Raw genomic sequence first — 27,362 nt, forward strand, 5'->3', positions numbered from 1 at the left:
GGGTAATATGGCAAGACTCTCTCTCTACCAGTTAATTAATTTAATTAAAAAGTAACCAGGTGTGGTGGTATGCACCTTTAGTCCCAGCCACTCAGAAGGCTAAAGTGAGAAGATCACTTAAGCCCAGGATAATGAGGCTGTAGTGAGCCATAATTCTGCCACTGCACTCCAGCCTGACAAAAGGGCAAGACTCTGTCTCAGAAAAAAAGAAGGATGTCTTAAGAACTGTGGGGGGTTTTGTTTTTTGTTTTGTTTTGTTTTGTCTTCTTTTGTTTTGTTTTGTTTTGTTTGAGACAAAGTCTCCTTCTGTTGTCCAGGCTGAAGTGCAGTGGTGTGATCTCAGTTCACTGCAACCTCTGCCTCCCAAGTAGCTGGGATTACAGGCGTGCACCACCATGCCCAGCTAATTTTTTGTATTTTTTTAGTAGAGACGGGGTTTTCACCCTGTTGGCCAGGCTGGTCTCGAATTCCTGGACTCAAGTGATCCGCCCACCTCAGCCTCCTAAAGTGCTGGGATTACAGGCCTGAGCCACCACGCCCAGCCAAGAACTGCGTTTTCAATGATGAAGAGGAGATAAGCAGGAGAGGACACTTCAAGTAGGATGTAATAGATAGGCAAAGTCTAAGTAAGGTCAGGGAGTCATGTTAGAGGGATGCCAGAAGTCCCATGTAGCTGGAGAACACAGTGACAAATACGACTAGATCTTGAGGGGTCCTGTGTACCATGAAAAGGATTTTGGTCTTTATTGTGCAGGCCGGAGTCTTCAAACTTTTGATGGCTCATCCCAAGAGTAAAACATTTCTGAACAAATACCATTATTGTGTATTTTTAACTTTATTGTATGTATTGTTTACAAATTACAAATGTATCACCATATCAATATATTGTATACATTATAAAAATACACCAAAAAATGAAATTTTATAAGAATGAAATGATAAAATAATATTTTTAAGATCATTGTTGTGTTATGTATTAATGGTACCAAAACATTTTTGTTCTTCCCAAAACAATTACTAAACATTTCAGTAGAAATATTATTTTAACTTTTTGGTTTAATATTTGGTAAATTCTGCTCAGTTTATTTCAATACTTGGCTTTAAATGGCTTCATAGCTGAAAATGGAATTGCCCAAAGATGTTAACTACTCAACTATACATGTAAATGTAGAATTCATGATTTAGATTATAAGAATTTCATGTTACTTTCAATACTGTTATAAATATATATTGTTTTGTAATCTCAAGTTTTATTAAAATCATGCATTTTATAGCAAATAAAAATCTATTTCCTTGAAGATATTAGTACAACTTTCTCACATCTTTATTTACAAGAACTAAACCTTAAAAACAATAACAGACAATATATTGCTCTTGCCTTCATTACAATGTATCTTGAACTGTCTGTATAAAGCAACAGGCTACACAAACTAACAGGTATTAACCTTTACATCTATCCAGGCACGTTTTAAGTTATGGTGACAAGAGACAGTACTCCTCATACACAAATGGCCACCAATATTTTACCATTCTAATATTTCCTATTTGCTACAAAACAGATCTGGATCTATCACCTCTTCTCCATCCACATGCTGTTTGCCAGTGTTTAGTCCTCATCTTTTCTGATTTGTAGAGGTTTCCTATTTTGTCTCCCTGCCTTTGGTCTTCACCCTCTCAAATCCAAGCTGCTCAACAACCCATCCCTTGGAACCAAGGGATTTTTCTAAAACACAAAACTGATTGTGTTACTCCCCTCATAATTCTTAAATGGCTCCCTCATTATCCACAAGGCCCTTCACATCCTAACCCCAGCCTATGCCTCCAGCCTCATCACCCCTAACCAGTACTTCCAGCACCCCACACTCCAATCTCATGGACAGCTTACAGGTCCCCAAAACCCATTATTGTTCCATGCCTAGAACACTCTTCTTCCCCATTTTGAACTCACTTACTCATTTCTTCTAGAGAGAAACTCTTCCTGACCTCCTTTTTTTTTTTTTTTTTTAGATGGAATCTCAATCTGTCACTCAGACTGGAGTGCAATGGTGTGATCTCGGCTCACTGCAACCTCCACCTCCTGGGCTCAAGTGATTCTCCTGCCTCAGCCTCCCAAGTAGCTGGAATTACAGGTGCCCACCACCATGCCTGGCTAATTTTTATGTTTTTAGTAGGGATGGGGTTTCATCATATTGGCTAGGCTAGTCTCGAACTCCTGACCTCAGGTAACCCACCCACATTAGCCTCCCAAAGTGCTGGGATTATAGGCATGAGCCACCGCACCCAGTCTTCTGACCTCCTTTCTTTCCCCAATATCTGACAATGGTTGATCAGCCCCTTCTTTGTGATACAGTGTATCCTGCACCTGCTTCCATTAACCCTATCCCACTGGGTTGTAATGGTTTCTTTTCATGCTTCTCTCCTTTTAGAAGAGAAACAGGGTCTTTGTTCTTCTTTGTATCACCAGCACTTAGACTGTGCCTGTCTCAGCAAGCACACATTGAATAAAGTATGAGGTTATGCAAGTGGTTTGCCTCTGTGTGCCCACCTAAATCCCATCTTGAATTGTAATCCCCACGTGTCAAGGGAGGGACCTGGTGGGAGGTGACTGCATCATGAGGTGGTCTCCCCCATGCTGTTCTCGTGATAGTGAGGGAGTTCTCACAAGATCTGATGGTTTCAAAAGTGACAGTTCCTCCTGCACACTCACTCTCTCCTGCCACCATGTAAGATGTGCCTTGCTTCCCCTTCACCTTCTGCCATGATTGTAAGTTTCTTGAGGCCTCCCCAGTCATGCGGAAATGTGAGTCAATTAAACCTCTTTACTTTTAAATCACCCAGTCTCAGATATTCTTTATAGCAGTGTAAAAACGGACTAATACAGAGAATCTTACACCATTTTCAGAATTTGTGCTAGGTGATTAAAGGAGTGATTTGTTTCAAATCCTATAAATCCTTTAAATCCTTAAAGTGTTTGAAATTAGATTTTAGGTCATTTGTGTCAAATTTAATATTAGCACCAAATCGCTTTTTCCTTTCATTATGAGCTATTTTTAATTGCCCTATTTTACTAAACAGGCTATGAAAATAGGAATGGATTTTTAGATGTTTATCTTTGAATGAATCTTTCTTACCTCCCCAGGTAGATCTTAAGCTGCTCTTTTCCATTGAGGCACCTTTGCCACAGCAGGAGCTTAACAAAGAGGGATGGATGATTTAACCCTTAGAAGATGCCCTTCCTCCTGAAGTGATGTGGCGTTTTTCCTGCTGACCTGCTTCCTCTGTGAGCTGTTTAAAGGTCTGCTCATTTTTCCTCACAGCCTCCGGCAAAAGGCAGAGCTGGCATTCTCCCGGCTCCCCACAGCCAGCTCCTTCCCCTCTGTTCTTCTCTTCTCTGATAAATTCCTTTCTTCCACTGAGATTTGCTTATTCATTCAATAAACACTTACTGGCCTTCAGCAATATACCAGGCAGTGTGCTGGGCCACAGAGGGAAAATAAAGGCTCCAAACACCCAGAAGTCACTGCCCTGGGTTTCCTTCACATACCTCATCACATCTCCTTTTCAAAACACTTTCTGCTCTATCAGTTCTCTTCATTGCCATTTGCCTCCAATCAGTCCTTTCATTCTCCCAGAACTCAAGCATTTGACTCAGGATCTTCCTCTGAATCCTCCCAAAACTGACAACACCCTGGGTGACTTGACACTCCTAAGGACAGTCTTGGCCTCATGGGTTCCTTAAGTGTCTGCTTCAACAAACCACCCTTATGACCAACCCTGGACATTGTCACCCAACAAGTTCTGGGATCCACTCTGTGAAACAGCCTCAAAACTGTTCACCTGTCTCTTTCTTCCTTCAAACACACAGGAACCCAGACAGTGTTCACATACAGGGAGACCCTAGAAGGGCCCAGTGCCTTGCCCCCCTGGGGCTCATAGGCATCAGTCACCTGCTCGACATCCCGTCTACCCACAGGAGGGCTTTGCCCCCCTTGCCTTTGCTGCTGCTGTGGGCCTGCTGCTTGCCACTCAGAATCCTTACCATCACCACCCCAACCCTGCAGTGTTCTTCCTCCACCCTTCCTGCCTCTAGTTGTCACTTCTCCTTCTGGTGTTTTTCACTCAAACACTAACTTGTATATAGATAAAGTCAGTCAAAGAGAAAAACCCTTGCTTTTCTCAAACTAAAAGAAATCATTTATTAATTCATCAATGCATCAAAGATTTCCATTCCTTTGGTATATCAAGTCCTATTCTAGGTGCTAGGGATGCAGCAGTGAACAAGACATGTGAGCAAAGGAGCTAGACAGTAGACAAAATTAATCAGAGATAAAAAGAGTCCTAGGGTGTTTAGTGCTGATATGGTTTGACTGTGTCCCTACCCAAATCTCATCTTGAATTGTAGCTCCCCTAATCCCCACATGTTGTGGGAGGGACCTGGTGGTAGGTAACTGAATCATGGGGGCAGGTTTTTCCCATGCCATTGTTCTCGTGATAGTGAATAAGTCTCACGGGATCTGAGGTTTTATAAAGGGCAGTTCCCCTGCACACACTCTGTTGCCTGCTGCCATATAAGAGGTGCCTTTGCTCTTCCTTCACCTTCCGCCATGACTGTGAGGCCTCCCCAGCCATGTATAACTGTGAGTCCATTAAACATCTTTTTCTTTATAAATTACCCAGTCTCAGGTATGTCTTTATTAGCAGTGTGAAAACGGACTAATACAATTGCTTCGACAGAAATTAAGGGCGTGGAAGAGTGGGCAGTGGGAGGGGTGGAGGGAGTTGTTGTTTATACAGGATGCTCGGGAAAGACCTTTGAGATAGATAATGTGTGGGCAGAAACCTAATGATGGCAAGGGAGCAAGCTATGCAGATAAATGGGCAAAACATTCAGGCAGAGACAACAGCAGTACTGACAGCCTGAGATGGGGATACACCTGGAGTGTTTGGGAACAGCAAGGAGACCAGCATGACTGAAGCAGAGGAAGCCAGGGCAGAGGGGTGGGAATTGAGAACAGAGAAGAAATATGGAGTTCGGTCACATTGGTCATTCTGAGGACTTTAGCTTTTATTCTGAGTGTCATGGGAAACCACTGGAGGGTTGTAAACAGAAAAGTGACATAATTTCTCCTGCATATTTTAAGGATCATTCTGAAGGTTGTGCTGAGCACAGGTGGAAAGAAGGCAAGGGTGAACACAGGTGTACTAAACAGGTGATTGCAATATCCAGGATAAGATGATGGTGCTTTGCGGCACAGTGGTGGGCAGGGGCAGTGAGAAGTCATTGGACTCCAGTATCTTATAGAGGTAGATTCACTAGGATTTGCTAATGGAAGCAATGTGGGACATGAACAGAAAGAGTCAAAGATGACTACAAGGTTTTTTTATGTGAGAAGAGGGGTTTAGGAATATAATCTTTCATTATCAAAATCTTCTTTTGTTGACTCCTACAGGTGGCTCCGAAACTTTTTCTTGGCTCTCAGAGAGCTTTGGTTGACTTAAGTTTTTGAGATAGTCCAGCTGTCTATAGAGTCTAGAGACGTCACCTACAGGTAGCTGAGAATTTCTATAGATCACAATCTCTTCTCATGTCCTTAACTTCTTTATTTCCTTTTTAAATACCTTCAGTAATTTCCAGATTAAATAGACAATGAATTAAAAGTCTAAGTTTTGATTAGAATGAATGGAATTTTATCTAACTTTGTGAGTTTATCTTTATTTCCAGTTCCAATAATCACAAATATCTCAACATTTCCAAGCAGAACAGGAAGTAAATGAACATAACATACCATTTCTTCCACGGTGGCAGGACCTTTTGATCTCAGGCGAAGTGTTGCCCTTCCACTACCAATTTTTTCTGCTGATGACTTTCCAGCCTTTGACCTCGGCTCTATTTCTACAATACAATGAACAGGGAAACATACATATATGCAGAAAGCATCCCAACAGATTACTGTGAAAGCTAATGTGGTTTATATCACAAAACTATATACAATTGTTACAGAAATTTGATAAAAGGTAGGCCTTCTTATAGAATTTCCCACAGCAAAATAAATTTACTTGCCATCCATTATTCTTATAGGAGAGTTTTTATGAGAGAGTTCTAACTCTAAGAAAAGGGAATATGTAAAATGTACAGATGGGAAAGACAAAGTTACAAGGAAGAAAAATAAAACAGTAGTCTTTATAAAAAGAGTAAAGAGGAGTAAGTGGTTTCATCAAGGTCACAAAAAAGAGAAAGAATCATGTCTTGAAAGAAGAGAGATTTCTTCTCCCAAGGGACCGATAGAAAAAGAAGAAACAAAACAAAAAAATTTAAAGAAAAAAAAGAGAGAAGAGAGGGACAAGAGCACTATTATTTGAGGATCTACCCTCTGCATGATGCTTTACGTTAAAAAATCCCATTTAATACTCATACCAACCTATGAGACAGGTGATCGCCCTCATTTTACTGATAAGGGAACTGAAGTCAGTAAGAAGTGGGGCTGGGATTCAAAACTGGGTCTTGCAGATATAGACCAGATTTCAAAGTCCATAGCTTTCCTGAACAATGCTCCAGCCCACACCTCTTGGAAGCACAAGGGATAAAATCAGAGTTGACATACTAACAGAAATAGGGTCCAAAAGATAAAAGCCTGAAAGCAGGTTCCAAGGAAGGAATTCCCCGCAGCCAGCAAGGACAAGAGCAGGGAGCAAGAGTCCACAAGGAGCCACTACTTTCCTTATGCTTGTTTTTTCTGTTGTGTCTTATCCTGTATTTGCAAACTATGAGTCACCACCAAATATGTTACCAAGCAGTAACATAAATGAGTGAAAGGGAAGGGCAGTGAAAGAGGGTGATTGGAAGAAATGTGCCCTACTTAGGCCCCACTCCAATAACTTATTGTGCTGTAAGACATGCGTAGCCAGATCACCCACTTTTTTTTTTTTTTTTGCAAAGAAACTGGAGACTCAGGCCAGAACGATTACAGTAATCTCATGCCTGAATCTCAGCACTTTGAGAGACCAAAGCAGGCAGACTGCTTGAGCCCAGGAGTTGAAGACCAGCCTGGGCAACAGGGTGAAATTCCATCTCTGCTAAAAATACAAAAATTAACCAGGCATGGTGGCACGCACTTGTAGTCTCAGCTACTCAGGAGGATGAGGTGGGAAGATTGCTTGAGCTCAGGTGGTCAAGGCTGCAGTGAGCCATGATTGCACCACTGCACTGTGTTGCCTAGGCAACACAGTGAGACTCTGTCAAAAAAAAAGAAAGGAAGGAAAGAAGGAAAGAAAAGAAAAGAAAGAAGTGAGAGAGAGAGGGAAAGAAGGAAAAAGAAAGAGAATACTCAGAGTTTTGTGTGCATCTCCTGATTTTTTAATTTTTTAAGCTTGGGCAATTAAATCAAACTTTTAAAAACAACATATTGGCAAAAACAAAAGAGATCTATGGGTTAGATTCCAACCACAGGACACTGATTGATAACCTCTGCAAATACCATGAACTTTCTCGACTGAGGACTCCACATGGCAGCAGTACAGGGGAAGAGGCAGGTGGGGAGGGGATGCTGCACTAAAGCAGAGGTCTCCAACCTCCAGGGCCGCAGACTGGTACCAGTCCGTGGCCTGTTAGGAACTGGGCCACACAGCATTACATTATAGCCTGAGCTCTGCCTCCTGTCAATCAGCAGTGGCATGAGATTCTCATAGAAAATGAACCCTATTGTGAACTGGTCATGTGAGGGATCTAGGTTGTGCGTTCCTTATGAATCTAACTAATGCCTGATGATCTGAGGTGGAACAGTTTTATCCCAAAACCATTCTCTCCTGCCTGCCCCATCTGTGGAAAAATTGTCTTCCCTGAAACCAGTCCCTGGTGCCAAAAAGGCTGGGGACCCCTGCACTAAAGAACCGGAGACAACTGAGCACTCCAGTGAGGCATCACAGGACAGGCTGGTGAGTACGAGTAGGCAGTGAGGCCTGTGCAAAGCTCTCATGACACAGACATCAAGTGGCCTGCATTCCTACTTAGAACCTAGGTGATATGGTTTGGCTCTGTGTCCCCACCCAAATCTCATCTCGAATTATAATCCCCATAATCTCCACATGTGGAGGGAGGGATCAAGTGGGACGTGATTGGATCAAGGGATGGTTTCTCCCCCACTGTTCTCATGATAGTGAATCAGTTCTCATGAAATCTGATGGTTTTGTAAATCAGTTTTCCCTGCTCTTGCATGCTCTCTTTTGTCTGTTGCCATATAAGATGTGCCTGCTTCCCCTTCCTGAGGCCTCCCCAGCCATGTGGAACTGTGAATCAGTTAAACCTCTTTTCTTTATAAATTACCCAGTCTCAGGTATGTCTTTATAGCAGTGTGAGAACAGACTAATAAACCAAGATAATTCCCATCTTCAGCCAAGTACTGTTTTGCTATTAGGAATCTACGCCAAAATGATTAAGGATTTTGCATATTAATTTTGCATATTAATATTGACCTGTATTCAGGAACAGAATCACCAAAACATAAAACATAAGTCTTCCTCTGAGAATAAAATTATTAAAAATTAGCATGTAATGAGTACACTAGCCCCGCCTAACCAAAAACCTATAAATAGTGGCTGATGATTTGGGGAACATCCAAATGCTAATCCTGGTGACCCACCATTCACAGGAGACCAGAGCTGTATCAGCAAGCCTACAGTATTGGTCTTGCCAGTTACATTATGTCCTGTGTGAGGAAAGAAAGAATTCTCACGCACTCAGCATAGAGTTTCGAAAAGAGTACCCAAAGGAAAAGATTAAGTTGACCTGTCATCAGCATTGTCCAGGATTCTGTACTGCCTAGCAATGTAAGTATCCCCAGTCCAGAGACATGTATATCGCTAAAGCGGTGAAGATAGCCTCGTCTGAACGGTAGCAACCTTAAGACACGCAACATCCTTCCCCGACCCTACTGCAATTTCACCAAGCAACCTACTTGATACAGTCGGTCTGCCCATATAAATTTCCTGCAGGGTGAAAAATGAACTTCTCATCTACCACATGTGCTTTGGTTTACCATTGATTATACTATTCTAATTGTAAAATAATATATTGCCAATCTGACTTTTCAAAAAGTGTCTCTTGTAAGTTTGGTGAGCATGATAGAGCCCTGAAAAACCGAACAACTCTACATACGTTGAAAAAAATAAAAATAAGAAGGTTTCTGGGACCTACAAAGCTAAGGACCCAGCCTCTGGAATGTGGGGCTTCATAAAGGTTGTATCATCCCTGCCTAAGAAGTCAGCTTGCCCCTCTACATGATGTTTCTATCTTATCTTGCTCTTACCTGCAACACCGGTAGCCAGAAGGGAAAATGTATGCAGCATAGAACTTTTCATTAATAAATTTTATTCAACAGAGCAGTTTTAGGTTCACAGCAAAACTGAGCAGAAAGTACAGAAGGTTTCCATATGGCCCCTATTCCCACCACACAGGCACAGCCCCTCCCATTATCAACCTCCGACACCAGAGTAAGACTTTTGCTACTACTGATGAACCTACATTGACACATTGTAATCAGCCAATGTCCACAGTTTAGAGTTCACTCTTGGTGTTACACATTCTATGAATTTGAATAAATGTATATTATAATATATATCCACCATTGTATTATACAAAATGGTGTTACTGCCCTAAAAATTCTCTGAGTTTCTCCTATACATCCCAGATTTTTTTTTTATCATTATGGATTTGGCAAGCCATCATCTCAAAAGTGGCATCTCAAAGCTAACCACTTGGTGGCACCAAAGCAAAAGTTAAATTTTAAATTCTGGGTTGGACCAGCCTCCAGAAAGGCGGTTTTCACCTCTAAGGAAACAGAAGCCATGTTTGTCTATGAGCCTATGACCCAGGTAAATAAATCAATCTCTTTATACACAAAAACAAGCAGGATGGTCCTGTTCACCCACAGGGGATAAAACAGGTTTCGTGTTTTTGAAATGTTTTGGAGATCACAAGTATTTACAGTCTGGCCTACTTTTGGGGTGCTGGCCTGTCTAAGCACGTCTGGCCAACCAGGTCAAGCCCTAAATCAGTCACTTCACATGAACGGATCTGCACAAGGCTTCTCTTGGGGCTGAGCTAAGAGAGGGATGCAGTGGATACAGCAGGCACTGGTGACCAGCCTGCACCTGCAGTTAGCTGACTCACTAGATGCACCAGGGCTCCCTGGTTGAGGGTACTGGCCATCCGCCTGCCATACATCACTTAGGGCACAGGAACGCACAGCGTGTGGGTGCCTAACCGCTCCCACAGTGGAGTTGCACATAGTCTAGAAACAGTCAGGTTTGTTTCCAGACCTTTTTGTGGCAATTGTATCTGTTACTCTAATTATGTGCTTTAATTTAAAAGTACATGAGCTGATGAAATGAGTGTAAAACAAGGAGTTATTAATGCTATGAAAACTAGGTTGATGGTTGACTGCCGTGGATAGACTCCATAAGGGTAAGTTGCAAAAAAAAAAAAAAAAAAAAAAAAATAGGTGTGGGCAAGATGACTCTAGGAGATTAGAAAAAATATTTTTGGCTGGGTTCAGTGGCTCACGCCTGTAATCTCAACACATTAGCAGGCCAAGGCTGAAGGATCACTTGACCTCAGGAGTTCAGGACCAGCCTGGGCAACATAGTAAGACCTTGTCTCTATGAGAAATTTTAGGCTGGGTGCCATGGCTCATGCCTCTAATCCCAGCGTTTCGGGAGGCCAAGATTGGCGGATCACTCGAGCCCAGGAATTCAAGGCCAGCCTAGGCAACATGGTAAAACCCCATCTCTACCAAAAAAATATAAAAATTAGTCAGACAGGGTAACATGCACCGGCAGTCCTAGCTACTCAGGAGGCTAAAGCAGGAGGACTGCTTGAGCCCCAGGACATCAAGGCTGCAGTGAACTGTGATCACGCCACTGTACTTCAGCCTGGGTGACAGAGCAAGATCTTGTCTCAACAAAAAAACAAAAAAAAGAAAGAAAAACAAAATGTTTCATCAGCCAGGCATGATGGGACATGTCTGCAGTCCAAGCTACTCAGGAGACTACAGTGTGAAGATCATTTACGCCTGGGAGTTTGAGACTGCAATGAACCATGATTGAAAAGAAAAAAGAAAAAATACTTTTAAACAGCCATCATTTCACATATCTGTTTTTTTTTTAAATGAAATAGAACCCACAGATATGCATTCAGGTTGTGATTACATAAGACGGACATCTTAGAACTCCAATTTGTATCCTCTAATCAAAGAAAAGGCCTTTTACATTAAGAGTGATAGAAAAGAATGTACACTTCTATGTTTTAAAACATAGAAATGGGAACTTTCTGTACTTTCTGCTCAGTTTTTCTATGAATCTAAACGTTGATTTTTAGTTTTTATGTCGGGAGCATGAGTGCAGGCTTCTTACATGCATATGCTGCTAGTGGTGAAGTCTGGGCTTTTCGTGTACCCATCACCCAAATAATAAACGTTGTTCACTATTCACATCTATGTTTTAAATTAAAATAAAATGTTTATATACACATGTATCTTTCTTTACAAGAGCCTATTTTAACTGACATTTTCAATAAACAGGCAAACCCCTAGTTTCTGCTATTTGATGAAGTTCAGGTAGAGAGATAGGGAAATGGAAAAGGCAGAAAGGTATCTGTCTTCCTCCCAAAAGCCTGTGCCTGGGTCCTAGGGAAAGAAGACAGAAGACAAAAGCACTGTTTTCAGGAGTAGAACATCAAACACGGCTTAGCTCCTCAACTGTCGAAGGACCAGGCTGTGAGGAGGCTGGATATTCTCCCCACTTCCGCACAGAACAAGGCCTTGTTCTGGTCCCACAAGAGCCCTAGTTGGCCCCGAATATGGAGAAGCACTGACGGGGCATGGGCAGGGGCCATGATTTCAATGTGAAGTGGGCACAGATGGACACTGCTGTATCCAAGTTGCTCAGCGAGCAAGAAATAGCCCAAAGATGCCCAGAGGGAAGAATGGGATGCTATGGACACAGAGAAGGTCAACAAGGGTGCCTAACAGGATCACACTTCCTTGGAGCACATGTGAAACCCTTGAGAACATCTGGAAATAGTTGTAAAGGGGGAACATTGTAGTGGGCTGAGGGCCTGTGTGAAAAGGAGGTAGGAGAAAAAAATAATCAGTGGCATTTTGGTGATAAACAGGAAACAAACCAATTACTTTCAGTTCCAAACTGTGAAATAAACTTGTTCTAATATTTCTGATTAGATCTCTGCTGAAAGTGAGACCCTGATAAAATTTTCCTGACTTCTCAAAAGCATATTATCTGGCTCTCTTAAAATATCTTATGAGAACTTTAGTACTGAGGTCTGATTATCTCTACCATCACTCTGTTTTCAAATGTGGTATCATGATGCCTGTAAGTAATGTTCTCAACTGCATTCTGATCACTGATTATCTACTGGTTTACTTATGAGAAAATTAGTATTTTGGTTCAATCTGTACTGTTATCCATAGTGTTGTGGTTAAGAACATGGACTTTGGAATCAGAGCACCTTAGTTAAAAACCCAGCTCCTCTCCTTGCAAGCTGTGTGAATCTGAGGAATAAGTTCTTATCTACACAAGATTTACACCTATTTACAGCATTGTTTTAAGTACTCAAATGACTACCGTATGAAAGATGTTTTGCCCAGTGGCCTGGCTCATGTTAATAGAACACTGCTGCTAGAGTTTACAATTTGCTTCTGCTGGTGTGTTTCAACCTGGAGAGAGGGAAATGCGCTCTTCCATTCTCTCCTAACAAAACAACTTATATAGGTTTTCTCTCCAAAAAATGAAACATGCAAGGGTTCCTCTTAAAATGTTCAGAAAGCTATCACTTGAAATGCTAGGGGCAAAGGTCTCTTCTTTATTCTGTTTATTATTATTATTATTCTATAAAACAATAAGATTTCTCCTTAAAATTTAGAGGAGGGTGGAAACAACAGATGGCCCCTACCATTGCTCCATCTGAGATCCTCTAAAGTGGATGAGTGTAAGCCCAGCCCCTCACAGGGCACTCAGTAACGGGCTCCTTCTAGTGAGGAAGGGGAAGAAGAGCCCACTGAGGGGCCAGAGAAAAGAGTAAAATCCTTGGACTCTGTGGTCTCTGTCCAGCACCCCCCACTGCCCCAATATCCCCTATTAGAGTTTTATCACACCATGTGGGCAAGTGACCATCCATAGCACCACTCCAGCCCAGAAAAGTAAACATGCAGCTCCCTCCCCTAACCACCCAGGTAGGGTGAACTCAGCTATCTCGTCAAATTCAACAATCAGTTTCTGTACTTTCCATCTCTGAAGTTACAGAGCACCAAGAGAAACATCAAAGGGTGGGCCAGGTGGCAACTCAGCAGCACTCTGCAGGATGTATGCACCAATAATCCTCAGCACTGCAGACCCAGGAATGCTTATTTTTTTCAGTGTTCCCAGAGCTGATCTGAATCTTAGGGATTTATTCACACTAACTAAATTCACAAAGAACAGATCTCACCAAATCAGTTTATTAATCCATAGGGAGAGATGCTATCAAAGGCCCAAGTGGGCTCCCATACTTCATTCTCACACACCCGAGACTTCCTGGAGAAAGTGTAAGCAGAGACCCGACCATCACAGGTAAAGACAGCAAGGCTAGATGGGTAAAGGGGAGGAGTAGAGAGGGGAAAGTGTTCCAGGCTATATAGTTCAGCAAGTTCAAAGATTCCAAAAGCGATGAATGGAGAGTTTACATTTCCAAGTCCTTCCCATTTAGGCAACTCTCAGTTCATTAGTTCTCTATCCCGTCCAGAAATGATTCCCTTGAGGTTTTCTTCCCACTGGGTACCTGAGAGGTTTAGTGTGCAAGTCACCAGAGCAAAGGACTTTGGCATTAAGGACAATTCTCTCAGGACAAGACTACAAACAGGGAGTTCACAGTTACATATAGTATACAGACATATTTGTTGGATGTGCAGTGTTTTCAGATTTTTTAATTAGTCGCAACTTTTTAAATATTGGGTGATTTCTTATAAAAACTAAAAGTTTAGGTTTCTCTTGGAGAATGACACATTTCTACAAAGCAATAATACTTAGAGTCAACAGCTCTACTGGGGCTCTGCAGCTTTCTGCCCTCATTTTCAGATACCTCTCAAGGTGTAGAGGTTCCCTCTACAGAGGGCAACCTATCAAGCATTATATGCTGTTTCTTAAACTAGCATTATTCTTAAAGATCAATTTTATTTCAAAAAAAATAAAAACACACTATATTCATCGAGGGACAGTCAAGGTAAATTACTTGGGGTAAGTCAAAGGTAGTGCCTTTTTAACCTAGCATTGACTATATCCCAGGTAACAGCATATAAAATTGTTTATATGTTTTTAATGCTCATAAAACTATTACGAGATAGGTATGATTATTATCCTAATTTCATGATTCAGGAAACCAAGGTTTAGAAAAGTGAAATGATTTCACCAGGGTCATAGACAACCGGGTAAGTGGGCAGAGCTGGAACAAAAGGCCAGGCAGGTCCACCCTAGAAATACTACCTCATTTTGTATTCTATTAAAAGTTATGAGTTGCCATTGGTAAATAACATTCATTAGTTATTTTAGTACCCATTGGTCATTTAACGATCACTGTGGTTCAGGGGAAGCTGACCGCTCCTAGCTTCAGATATGGGACACAAGAATGGGCTAAGCTAAACTGATTCCCTTCATCACAGTGATTGTTTCAGAGGCGAGCATGTGACTAAAGGCTGCAAGGTCAGAATCAATCTCAGGACTTTTGCTAGAAATTCTGAGCCAAAGTCTCTCTCCTTTTCTGCTCTGCATGAATAAGAAAACACATGGTCCCAGCAGTTGCTGACCACCATCTTGGGACACAGTGTGGAGTTAACCTTAATATGATACCTAAATGATGAAGCAGATACATCAGACAGGACATCAGAGCAGAGAGACAAGGCAAGAAACTGGGTCCTGGTCACATTGTATGGGCCCCACACAGGGTTTTGCTAATGCCAGCATCACTCATGGACTGCTGGTTTGTACGATTCCCGTTTCTGCTTAAGCAGTAACAGTTTAGTAGGGTTTAATAGGGTTTACCATGGTCTCCAAATGAAAGACACCTCACAGATACAGAATTCTGCCCAAGCAGTGAGGCAACCCATCTGAAAAGACCTTCCAACGCTTAGATATACACCAACAGCATTGTCTATAAACACATGCTCCCCACCCCACATCTACCCCCAACCTACATACACACTCCAGGATAGTTGACATAAAATCTAGCTTGTGTCTCAGAATTTAAGATTTTAACTACTCTCCCTTTTTCCCTGCATCCTTCCTCTCTCCAATATTTCTGAAACTTCTTTAGAATAGGCTTTAAAAAAATACAATTACTAGGGTGCTGAGACAGACCAAAGGCAAGGAAAAGGAGGCATATACTGATGCCACCTGCATGAAGGTGTCAGTTGTCTATTGGATCAAAAGAGCTGCCCACACATGAATGAACCCCACAAGCACACAAAAGTGGCTCAATCACTCCGTTGATAAGACAGAACAGGGCATGATGCATATCAGAAGTGCAATAACTGTGCCGGAAATCTTCTTGTTCTTTAGTTAAGATGTCATTTAAGAAAGCCCCGGCCGGGCGCGGTGGCTCACGCCTGTAATCCCAGCACTTTGAGAGGCCGAGGTGGGCGGATCACAAGGTCAGGAGATCGAGACCATGGTGAAACCCCGTCTCTACTAAAAATAGAAAAAATTAGCCGGGCGCAGTGGCGGGCGCCTGTAGTCCCAGCTACTCGGGAGGCTGAGGCAGGAGAATGGTGTGAACCCGGGAGGCGGAGCTTGCAGTGAGCCGAGATTGCGCCACTGCACTCCAGCCTGGGCGACAGAGCGAGACTCCGTCTCAAAAAAAAAAAAAAAAAAAAAAAAAAAAAAAAAAAAGAAAGCCCCAATGCTGTTTTCCTAACTCCCTGAAATTGCAGGCAAAAGTTAATGTGCATCTCTGGGGAAAAAGTTCATACCTTTAATCCAGAGGAGACTGTGTTACAAAAAAAGATTACAAACCTTTAGACTCTAATTTGGAAAGATAGCTAAAATATTTCGTTGTATCCTTTCACTTATTTTACCCTATAATATGATTTTATCATGGGAATTCAAGAAATAAAAATTATTGTTCACCTTTATTACTGGTTTATTACACATACCTTCCCCTTAGACTTTATAAAGTTAAGAAAAATAGTTACCAAAACAGATCCTGCAAATTTAAAGAGTTGATAACATATTCTACCACATTTCTCACATGGAATTATTTATAATAAAATTGTTTAATGAGGAGCATCATATAGTTGAAAACTGTAAAGCAACTATATGTAGAATAAGTTTCTTCTACTGCCTAGAATGCTAGCTTTTTTTTTTTTTTTTTTTTTTAATTTTGAGACAGAGTTTCACTTTGTTGCCCAGGCTGGAGTGCAATGGCACCATCTCAGCTCACTGCAACATCCACCTCCCAGGTTCAAGTGATTCTCATGCCTCAGCCTCTCCAGTAGCTGGAATTACAGGTGCATACCACCATGCTCGGCTAATTTTTATATTTTTAGAAGAGACAGGGTTTCACCCTGTTGGCCAGGCTGGTCTCAAACTCCTGACCTCAAGTTATCTGCTTGCCCCAGACCCCCAAAGTGCTGAAATTACAGGTATGAGCCACCACACTTGGCCAGCCTTCCTTTTAAAAATAATTGTTTTCTGGTTGTGAAAGTGAATGTGTTTGTTTTATATTTAAAATGTGGAAAATACAAGCCTAAAGAAAAAAAGTCAGCCGGGCATGGTAGGTCACGCCTGCAATCCCAACACTTTGGGAGGTTGAGGCCGACATACTGCTTGAGCCCAGGAGTTCAAGATCAGCCTGGGCAAAAAAGTGAGATCCCGTCTCTACAAAACACTGAAAAATTAGCTGGGTTTGGTGGCCTGCACCTGTAGTCCCAGCTACTTGGGAGGCTGAAGTGGGAGGATCTCTTGAGCCCTGCAGTGAACTGTGACTGCACTATGGCACTCCACCCTTAGACAGTGAGACCCTGGAGGAAGGGAGGGAGGGAGGGAGGGAGGGAGAGAGTGAGGGAGGGAGGGAAGGAGGGAAGGAGGGAAGAAAAAGGAAAAAGCTAGGGAAGGAAAGAGGGAGGGAGGGAAAGGCAGAAGGAAGGGAAAGGAAGGGAGGAAAGGAGGGAGAGAAGGAGGGAGAAGAAAGAAAAAGGAAAGAGAAAGAAAAGTCATCCATAAACTGACCACCTTGGCCAGGCACGGTGGCTCATGCCTGTAATCCCAGCACCTTGGGAGGCTGAGACAGGTGGATCATCTGAGGTCGCGAGTTCGAAAGCAGCCTGACCAACATGGAGAAACCCCGTATCTACTAAAAATACAAAATTAATCAGGTGTGGTGATGCATGCCTGTAATCCCAGCTACTTGGGAGGCTGAAGCAGGAGAATAGCTTGAACCCGGGCAACAGAGGTAGAGGAGAGCCGAGATCGCGCCATTGCACTCCACCCTGGGCAACAAGAACAAAACTCTATCTCTAATACATAAATAAATAAAATAAAATAAAAATTACACTGTAAGGTATTTTTCTTCTACACTTAAAAATAGATTTTACAAAACTGGGATATTACAGCACGTTGTCTTGTAATCTTTTTTTTTTTTTTTTTTTTCCTGAGACAGAGTCTCACTCTGTTGCCCAGGCTGGAGTGCAGTGGCGCAGTATCCACTCACTGCAAGCCCTGCCCCCGGGGTTCATGCCATTCTCCTGCCTCAGCCTTCTGAGTAGCTGGGACTACAGGTACCGCCACCACACCTGGCTAACTTTTCTGTATTTTGAGTAAAGACGGGGTTTCACAGTGTTCACCAGGATGGTCTCGATCTCCTGACCTTGTGATCCGCCCGCCTCGGCCTCCCAAAGTGCTGGGATTACAGGCTTGAGCCACCACGCCCGGCCATAATCTGTCTTTTCACATTTTTCTTTTCTTTTTTTCCTTTTTTTTTTTTTTTTTGAGACAGAGTCTTACTCTGTTGCCCAGGCTGGAATGCAGTGGCACTATCTCAGCTCACTGCAACCTCCGCCTCCCAGGTTCAAGCGATTTTCCTGCCTAAGCCTCCCGAGTAGCTGGAATTACAGGCGACTGCCACTATGCCCAGCTAATTCTTTGCATTTTTAGTAGAGATCGGGTTTCAGCATAATAGCCAGGCTGTCTCAAACTCCTGACCCCAGGTGATCCACCCATCTCGGCCTCCAAAGTACTGGGACTACAAGCATGAGCCACCGCGCTTGGCCTCACAAACATTTTTCGACATGTAAATCAAATTGCTTATCTGCCTAACTTATCTGAAAACATACTATGATTTTTAATATAATTTATTAGACCCATTTTCCTATAATTAAATGACAATTCCCATTGTAAAAATACTCTTGGGTAGAATATGTATTATTTATATAATTGCTGTTTTCTAATAAATAACATTATAGTCATACTATTCAGTTAGATTAGAAAAGCCACTTACACTTAAGCATCATTTTTCACCCCTTCATCTCACATTGCTATTTTAATTAATAAGCTTAAAAACAGTTGAAAACTATTATATACCTCCTATTCATGGTTGTTATTAACTCTAAATGCTCCCTAAAAAACATTACAGTTCTGGCCGGGCAAGGTGGCTCAGGCCTATAATCCCAGCATTTTGGGAGGCCAAGGTGGACAGATCACAAGGTCAAGAGATTGAGACCATCTTGGCCAACATGGTGAAACCCCCTCTACTAAAATTACAAAAAATTAGCTGGACGTGGTGGTGCGTGCCTGTAGTCCCAGCTACTTGGGAGGCTGAGGCAGGAGAATGGCTTGAACCTAGGAGGCAGAGGTTGCAGTGAGCCGAGATCGCACCACTCCACTCCAGCCTGGTGACACAGCGAGACTCCATCTCAAAAAAAAAAAAAAATTACAGTTATAAGACATCAATCACTGTTTAGGGTAAATGTCTTGAAAACTATAGCTTACAAAGTTTTTAGTATTATGGATTATAATAATTCCATTTTTCTCAGATTAAAAACTGAGCATTTGATAAAAATTTTTTTAATGAAAGTTTACAACTAGAGTAGAAAGGATCTATATTTAGGTATCCAGCTGGGTCTCTACCTTGAAAACCAATTTATCAATTACACTCAGCACTTGTCTAACACATCTGCCACACTCCACAAAAGGGAACTTAGATTTTTTTAATCTTCTCCCATAGTATCTTTGTGACAAATGCTAAGCCAAAGTGCAATTGTCGGAAAAACTCTACTACATAATAAAATGATCGACAGTATGCTCTGCCCCTCAAAATTTGTCACTGTGTACACTTACTTTGCCAAACAATACATGGAAGAGAGTACCACTGTCAGATAAAATGCAGTACACCTGAAACTGAACTTTTCTCCCTGAATGTCCCCTAAACCATTTCTACATCCCAACTGCCTCATTTCCAATTATAGCATCATTGTTATCACAGGTTCCTAGGATAGAAATCTTGGGAGTGACATTTGCTTCTGAACCTTCTGTCCTCTCCCCTTTAGCTAAGTGTCATCAATCCACCTCCTACCCCATTTTTACCCTTACAATATTACTCACGCTTTTTATTTCCTTTGAATTCCCACTGCTGCCCCTAATCCCAGCCCTGATCATTTCCTCCCGTACTGTTCCAACAGCCTCTTACATGGTTTCTCCTCTAGTCAAATATAGCCACATTGGTCTCCTGGGCTTAATTCCCAAATATCTGCTTCATCATGTCATTCTTCAGTTCCAATATCATCTAAATGATTCCCTATTACTCTCCAAAACAAGCTTGGGTTTCCCACCTAGTTTTCAGAGCTCTTATTAATAGGGTCCTGAGCTGCTTTTGCAGCCTGATTTGCTACAGTCCCTGCAAAGCTAGGTTCCTCCCTGTCCTGAACACTTCTCACAGGAAACCCTCCTTCCCTTGTCTCTCTGTTTCTTCCCACCCTTCAAGGACAAGTTCAAGCGCAATCTTCCAGGGATCTTGCTCACGTAGTCCAGCCTACCCAATGTTGTTTTCCTTCTCTGAACATCCATTTAGATTTCCATAGCGGCTTTTAAATTTTACTCCACAATTCTGAATGTAACAAATGCCAAACTGAATCTGACTTTGAGCACCACCCCCCCACCTGGCATGGCACAGGTTTGGTGAGAAATTTAGTTTCGGTTTTGCTTTGAAGGCCTCTCCCCATCTCGCAGGCTTCAGAAGGCTGATGCTGCACTCTGTCCATCATAGACCAGACCACGAAGCTCTACGTCCAAGTCAGTGTGTGCACTCACAGGCCACCCCCATACCCACACCCAGTGTGTACAAGCGTCTTTCACCTGAGATCACAAGCCCACAGCACTTAAAAGCTCTAATATCCTTATGCCATTCTATCAGATGTCCTGTCGCCTTTCATGAGAATGGGACATTGATCCCTGATACTGATGGGATCTGCCATAAATCACTTGTTTCACAGCTTTCTTTCTTGAGGAAGTTTCTTTCCAATCTTACCACCTCCCAATCCCTATCACTCTCTAAGCCTTAGAACCCCTCCCAATCATGGACAAGTCAGCTCTCAGATAAATGTCACTGTTTAAATCTGCACTATAGCATGTATCATGGTCTGCATTATGTTCTGAAGAGGCAGTAACACATAATGTTCAGAGTACAAGCCTCAAGAGCAAACAGGACTGGAGTGCTATGGCCACACTTAGCCCGCCACTGGGCAGCCTTAATGAATTAACTGTCCAAGCCTCAGTTTACTTAGCTGAAAAACCCTCATAGGAATGGCATGAGGATTATTAAGTCAGGCCATAATAGCAGTAGTCCTAGTCGCAATGGCGTGCAATTACATAGCACTCTTCTAAGCACATACATACATTAACTCATTTCATCCTCAAAATACTTTATAGTTAAGTAAACAGGCATATAGAGGGGTTAAATAACACCCCAAATCACACAGTTTAAAAGCAGCCAAGATAGGAATCAAACCCAAGCAATTGAGCTCACAGTCTATGCTCTTCACCACTATACTATATTTCATTCAACAAATGGTAGCTATTATTGTTAGCAGAATTACTTGATTCTTATTGTATCTGCCTCTTTATGTAAACTGTAAGTTCCCTGAGGACAGCAAGCATGCTGACTCACTGTAACAGCTGTTAGAGAGCTCGCTCTGGAAGCTGACTGCTTGGCTTAGAAGTCTGCCTCCCTCGTTCACTAGCTGCAACCTTGGGCAAACTGCTTCACCTTTCAGGGTGGTTGTGAGGACTAAATGATTTCCTACTTAGAAAGTACTAGGAAAAGCGAATGGCAGCTACTATTATGATGTACTGACATATTTCATTAGTTGATATGAGATGTGATATTGTCATCTGTCTTTCCAGAATCCAAACAGTGCCAGAATTCTCAACAAATACTTGTTGATCACCAATTCATCCACACTGATTTTCCTGTTTCACGTGGGTTTATCTTGTTTCTAAAATTATTCCTTAAAGAAAAGGATACACCTTTATAATAATAGTAACAATAACAGATAACTCTTCTTGAAGACTTACTACGTATCAGGGACTGCTCTGTGATTTTTTTCATGTTTAATCATTTAATCCTCACAACAGCTCAATGTAGTAGACACATCTTCACATTTTGTATGAGAAGACCAAGGCACAGAAAGGTTAAATAACTTACCCAATGTCACATATCACAAGCCAGTCCCTGGCAGAGCCTACACACTTAACTACTACAATTTATCATCTCTTTCGTAACTTTTTTCATATTCCCAAATATATTTTGCAGTATTCAGTATATATGAAAAGGTACCAAAAGTATTGATTGATTGAAATTTTCCCTAGATATAGCATGAATAATAAAAAGTAATTTTTAAATGTTTGAAATGTCTATCTAAAAAGTCATATAAAACTTAAAAGTCACAGTTTATCTCTTAATATCAAATAGGCTTAGCCTTTGAAGTGAGTACATCAGTTAAGCTGAATCATCAAGATGAGGTCCGAGTTTTCCAGCTGTGAATGACTCAAAAGACTAAGATGCACTTCACATACTTAACATCCTATTCTGATGGATACACAGCACAGAAATGAACCTTCTAAAAGAAGACATAACCCAATGATCTGTTACAAAATCTAACCCTAAAATAAAGACCATAAATGCTTTAGAAAGTAAGTTTTTTTCTTTCAATTTTCTTCCTGCTTTTGAAAACTCTTACAGAAATATTTCAGGCCTCCTTCCTCAAACCTCTTTCCATAAAGGGCACGCAAGAATCACAAATTGGAAAAATTTGCAGGATAAATGAAGTTGAGACTCATTTAAGTAAAACCGAATCAAAGCTTCATGGATTTGTTGTTTTTCTGCATTTAAAAGACCTTATAGGAAAACAAACGAGTTGCTCTTGTCTGGCCTTAGAGTCGTTTAAATGGAAGAGGGATTTTCATGGCCTTGGGAAAATCTAGGTTTACAGGGCAAACTCTGCAGGGTTGAGCTCATTGTAAAGACATGTTCCTTTTCATTGGCAAAAGGAGAAAGGAAGTGAGCCATGCCCTAAAAAATACCACTACAGACATTCCAGTCGATACTTGATAAGGACTGGGAATGCTGCCATCAACTCATGGCTAGAAGAAGGAAAATTTGGATCAGTAACCAGCTGACCAGGAGAAATCACGTTAAGTATGGGAAAGATTTCCCATTCAACTACAAACTTTCGACAAGGGAGTCATTTAAGCCAGTGGCTTTCAAAAGTTTTTTTCTGTGACCCACAGTAAGAAATACATACGTTATATCATGACCCACAGATATACACAAAGATAATAAAACTGAAACACACATATTCATTTGTAACTGAAACAATATTTACAATGTACAAAGCACAATATTTTCAACTCTATTCTACTTTGTGTTCTAAACACACTGGTTGAAACCTACTGGCTGAAAAACAATAATTTAAATTCTGACCAGCACAGAAGATTTTGAGGGTACATTTTCTAACGGCCTTTATTCCTCCCTCAGAGCCCCACAGCCAACTTGGGAAAGTGTAGTGCAGCATCTGCTCGTGGGACAAGTGACTTGATCTTGAGTACTTGGATAAAGGCCACCCAGAAGGCCATCTCGTCCATGTCTGGCCATTCCTCAGTGCTGGCTCCTCCTTCTCTTTCTGCCCCTTAAATGCTGGTGTTCCCCTCACCATTCTGTTTTTGGTCCTTTTATCACTCTCAGTGATTCAATCTATTTCCATGGCTTCTGCTACTGATCAAAGAAAATTACCCATAAATCTCATTCTCTAGGCCCCAATTATCGATGCTCATCTACCTCGTGTGTGTGTGTGTGTGTGTGTGTGTGTGTGTGTATTTATATTTTTATTTTTTGACAGGGTCTCACTCTGTTGCCCAGGCTGGAGTGCAATGGCATGATCTTGGCTCACTGCAACCTCCACCTACCAGATTCAAGCGATTCTCCTGCCTCAGCCTCCCGAGCAATCAGGACTAGAGGTGCTTGCCACCATTTCCAGCTAATTTTTGTATTTTTAGAAGAGACAGGGTTTCACCACATTGGCCAGGCTGGTCTCGAAATCCTGACCTCAAGTGACCCTCCCTCCTCAACCTCCCAAAGTGCTGGGATTACAGGTGTGAACCACCATACCCAGCCCTTTTGTACAAGTCCAACTGAATCGTCCCACAGATTTCAAACTCATTTAGTCCAAAATTATACTTATAATTTATTTCCTATCCTATCTCCTTGCCCATATCTATTTCTTTGCCAGCTTTCCTCATCTTAAAGAATGGCACCATACTCCCTCCCTGAAGCGACAAATCTAAGGTCATCATTTGCAATCTCTCCTTCCTTTATTTCTATGTCCAACAGGTTACTAATTCAATCTCATTATTCAGTGGTGTGCAGGTAAACATTTAACAATCAGCTCTCCACACTAAAAAAATTAAAATAAAGAGCCCTCACTTACAGGACTTACCTATTTCTCTTTTATAAATATCCCATTATAGCTAATTTAAAACAATCAACCTGATGTCAGTGAAGGAGGAGATGTGTACAAATGGCTCCAGCACACCACCATCTATTCCTCCAAACCATTTCTCTTCTCTTCATGCCTACAGGCACTGCCTTAATTCATCTCTCTCACACTGAACAAATGATAGCTATTATTGTTAATAGAATCTTTATGATCTTCTAATCTCTATCTCATATCCCTTTATCTAACAGTCTCCAAAATATCTTTGTAAAATTAAAGACTCATCATGTTACCCCTCTGCCTCTTCATTGCCCAGTCTTTATCTTCATATATAAGGCTCTTGATATATTTGTTCTCTACTGACTCTTGAGCTTCATTTCCTGTGACACCACCACCTATAACCTCTAACCAAAAACACTGGCAAACATGGTGTTCCCAAATATATGATGCTATTCTCTATCTCTGTAACTTTGCTTATTCTGTTCCCACTTCCCAGGACAACCTTCCCCAATTCATCCACTAAGTAAGCACTATTCAACCCTTCAGACTCAACTCAAATCTCTTTCCTTAGAAAGCTTTTCCTGGCTGGGCGCAGTGACTTACACCTGTAATCCTAGCACTTTGGGAGGCCAAGGCGGGTGGATCATGAGGTCAGGAGATTGAGGCCATCCTGGCTAAACCCTGTCTCTACTAAAAATACAAAAAATTAGCTGGACATGGTTGCACATGCCTGTAGTCCCAGCTGCTTGGGAGGCTGAGGCAGGAGAATCACTTGAACCTGAGAGGTGGAGGTTGCAGTGAGCTGAGATCACGACACCGCACTCCATCCTGGGCGACAAAGCAAAACTCCGTCTCAAAAAAAAAGAAAAAAAAAAGAAAAAGAAAAGAAAAGAAAAGCTTTTCCTGAACTTCTTAAGTACACTTGATGTCTCCCACCTCTATACATCCAGTATATTTTAGTACCTCTAACAGCCTTTATTAAATTTATTTATTTTTTCATATCCATCTCTTCTCATTAGACATGAGTTCCTAGATCTGGATCTTATTCATGCACGTACCAAGCAGATGGTACGGTAAAGGTATACAGTAGGCTTTCAATAAATGGTGACTATGATTGTCTAGAACAACTAATACCCTAAGACAAGCATATACTAATTGCTCGACAAATGTCTGAATGGAAACATATCGGTGTGCTCTTGCTATCTTCCCAAGGCCAGAGGAATGCTAAAATACCAGTACCTTCTAGATTATTAGAAAGCCCAAGATCTACTTCCATAGTCAAAGAACTGGTACTATAATTTTTTTCCTATTATCCTCTATAATTTCCTAGTGCTGCCATAACAAAGTACCATAGACTAGGTGGCTTAAACAATAGAAATTTATTTTCTCAGAGTTCTGGAGGCCAGAAGTTCAGGATCAAGGTTTCTCTAGGGTTGGTTTCTTCTGAGACCTCTCTCCTTGACTTACAGATCTTCAAGTTCAAATGGCATCCTCCCTGTGTCTGTGTCTAAATTTCCTCTTCTAATAAGTACACCAGTCATATTGGATTAGGGCCCACCCTAACGACTTCATTTTAACCTAGTTACCTTTTTAAAGGCCTTATCTACAAATCCAATTGCATTCTAAGGTACTGAAGATTAGGACTTCAACATGTGAATTTTGAAGGACACAATTCAGCCCATAACAGCCTCCTGCTAGACTATGAGCTCCTCAAAAGGCAGGAGCCATAGCTTAGTCTTCCTCCTTAGTATTTTCTATGCCACGCAGAGTACCTGAAACACAGAAGAGTCTCAATAATTTGTGAGATACATAAATTAAAAATCTTTCTAGAAATGTAGTCACAATTGGTAATTATGGTCCCCTCCAAATCTGATGGCCAGCACCAAGGAAAATGTGACTTTACTCTTTCTCTGAAAGAAAGTTGGATGCTGTCATCATCTCTAGATAGTCCACTGCCAAACAGCTATGTATGTGGCACCCAACTCATAGCAGAAAAATAAAATCCAAGGCCAAATGCCCACAACTATTTACAATACCCTTCTCCCTCCAAATCCATTTCAATACTCCCAGACTGATAGATATCATACATGGCTACAGTCAGATTCAAAATCAAGAGAAAATCAACACCGCTGTCCCTGCAGAACAAGATATAACAGCTAAGGAGAAATAGCAAAATGGGAATCTGCTACTTTTTTCTTACCTATAAGGAAACTTATCCCTTCCTGTTATGTGGGATTTTGGTAGGTCTATCATATAGCCTGCCTTCCCCATTATCAAGATGGGTACAAGACCTACTTACTTGCTCCACCTCTCCACCTGAATCCTGAGTGAAGTGATATGAAAATAGAAAATAATTGCCCGGAGTCAATTCAGCCAGTGCCATGAAGGGTTCCTGGTACACACATCCCTGAAACAGGCTTGGTTCCTGACCTTGTCAAGGCTCGATTGACTGTTTCTGGGACCTACATGGTAGTCTCCAATAAATGCCTTTTTCTGAAATTAGATAGTGTTTATTGCATAGCTCTCCATCAAAGAATATTAACACACATAATGGCCCCTGGAAGTGGAGTGTAGCGAGTGGTGGACCTAAAATATGGAAATGAAGGCAGGCAGTAAGGATTTTCCCACCCACTACAAAGAAGCGGGTGCTAGCCAGGCGTGGTGGCTCAAGCCTGTAATCCCAGCACTTTGGGAGGCCGAGACGGGCGGATCATGAGGTCAGGAGATCGAGACCATCCTGGCTGACATGGTGAAAGTCCGTCTCTACTAAAAAATACAAAAAACTAGCCGGGCGAGGTGGTGGGCGCCTGTAGTCCCAGCTACTTGGGAGGTTTAGGCAGGAGAATGGCGTAAACCCGGGAGGCGGAGCTTGCCGTGAGCTGAGATCCAGCCACTGCACTCCAGCCTGGGCCACAGAGCAAGACTCCGTCTCAAAAAAAAAAAAAAAAGAAGCGGTGCTTGCAGTCCTAGTTATGCCATTGCAAAGCAGCCAACTATGCTCCTTCCTCTTGTGATTTGGGATATAGTCCACATGCCTCTCCAGGCTAAGTCTTTAGGGAAGTTGGTAGGAAAATGTCAAAATACTGGTGCATATAGCCATTTCTGACAGCTTTTGTTAAGATCCTATAAGTGACTTAGCTACAGCCAAGGTGGCCTATCTGAATGCAGAGAAAACTCTGCCTCACTAAGACTGGCCCTTTTCCTGGTAGAAATCCAAGAGGACAGAGAGTCAGATAATCATAAAGGACTATGAAATTTGAATTATTGGCCCTGAGTCAATAATAACGCTAGAAAATACAGGAAAAAAGGAAGGAAACATAGCAAAAGATAAGATTAGGACCA

General features: G+C 41.8%; 1 protein-coding gene across 1 annotated transcript in view; it reads right to left on the bottom strand.

Annotated features, from left to right (window-relative positions):
* The window catches only part of GIPC2 (GIPC PDZ domain containing family member 2), a 98,930-nt gene that overhangs the window by 23,182 nt on the left and 48,386 nt on the right, over positions 1-27,362 (bottom strand). Inside the window, exon 4 of the mRNA XM_007978203.3 lies at positions 5,787-5,893. Coding sequence (XP_007976394.2) covers positions 5,787-5,893 — 107 coding nt within the window. The remainder of the gene's footprint in view (positions 1-5,786; positions 5,894-27,362) is intronic.

The sequence above is a fragment of the Chlorocebus sabaeus genome, chromosome 20 (genome assembly GCF_047675955.1).
Source record: "Chlorocebus sabaeus isolate Y175 chromosome 20, mChlSab1.0.hap1, whole genome shotgun sequence".
Classification (NCBI taxonomy): domain Eukaryota; kingdom Metazoa; phylum Chordata; class Mammalia; order Primates; family Cercopithecidae; genus Chlorocebus; species Chlorocebus sabaeus.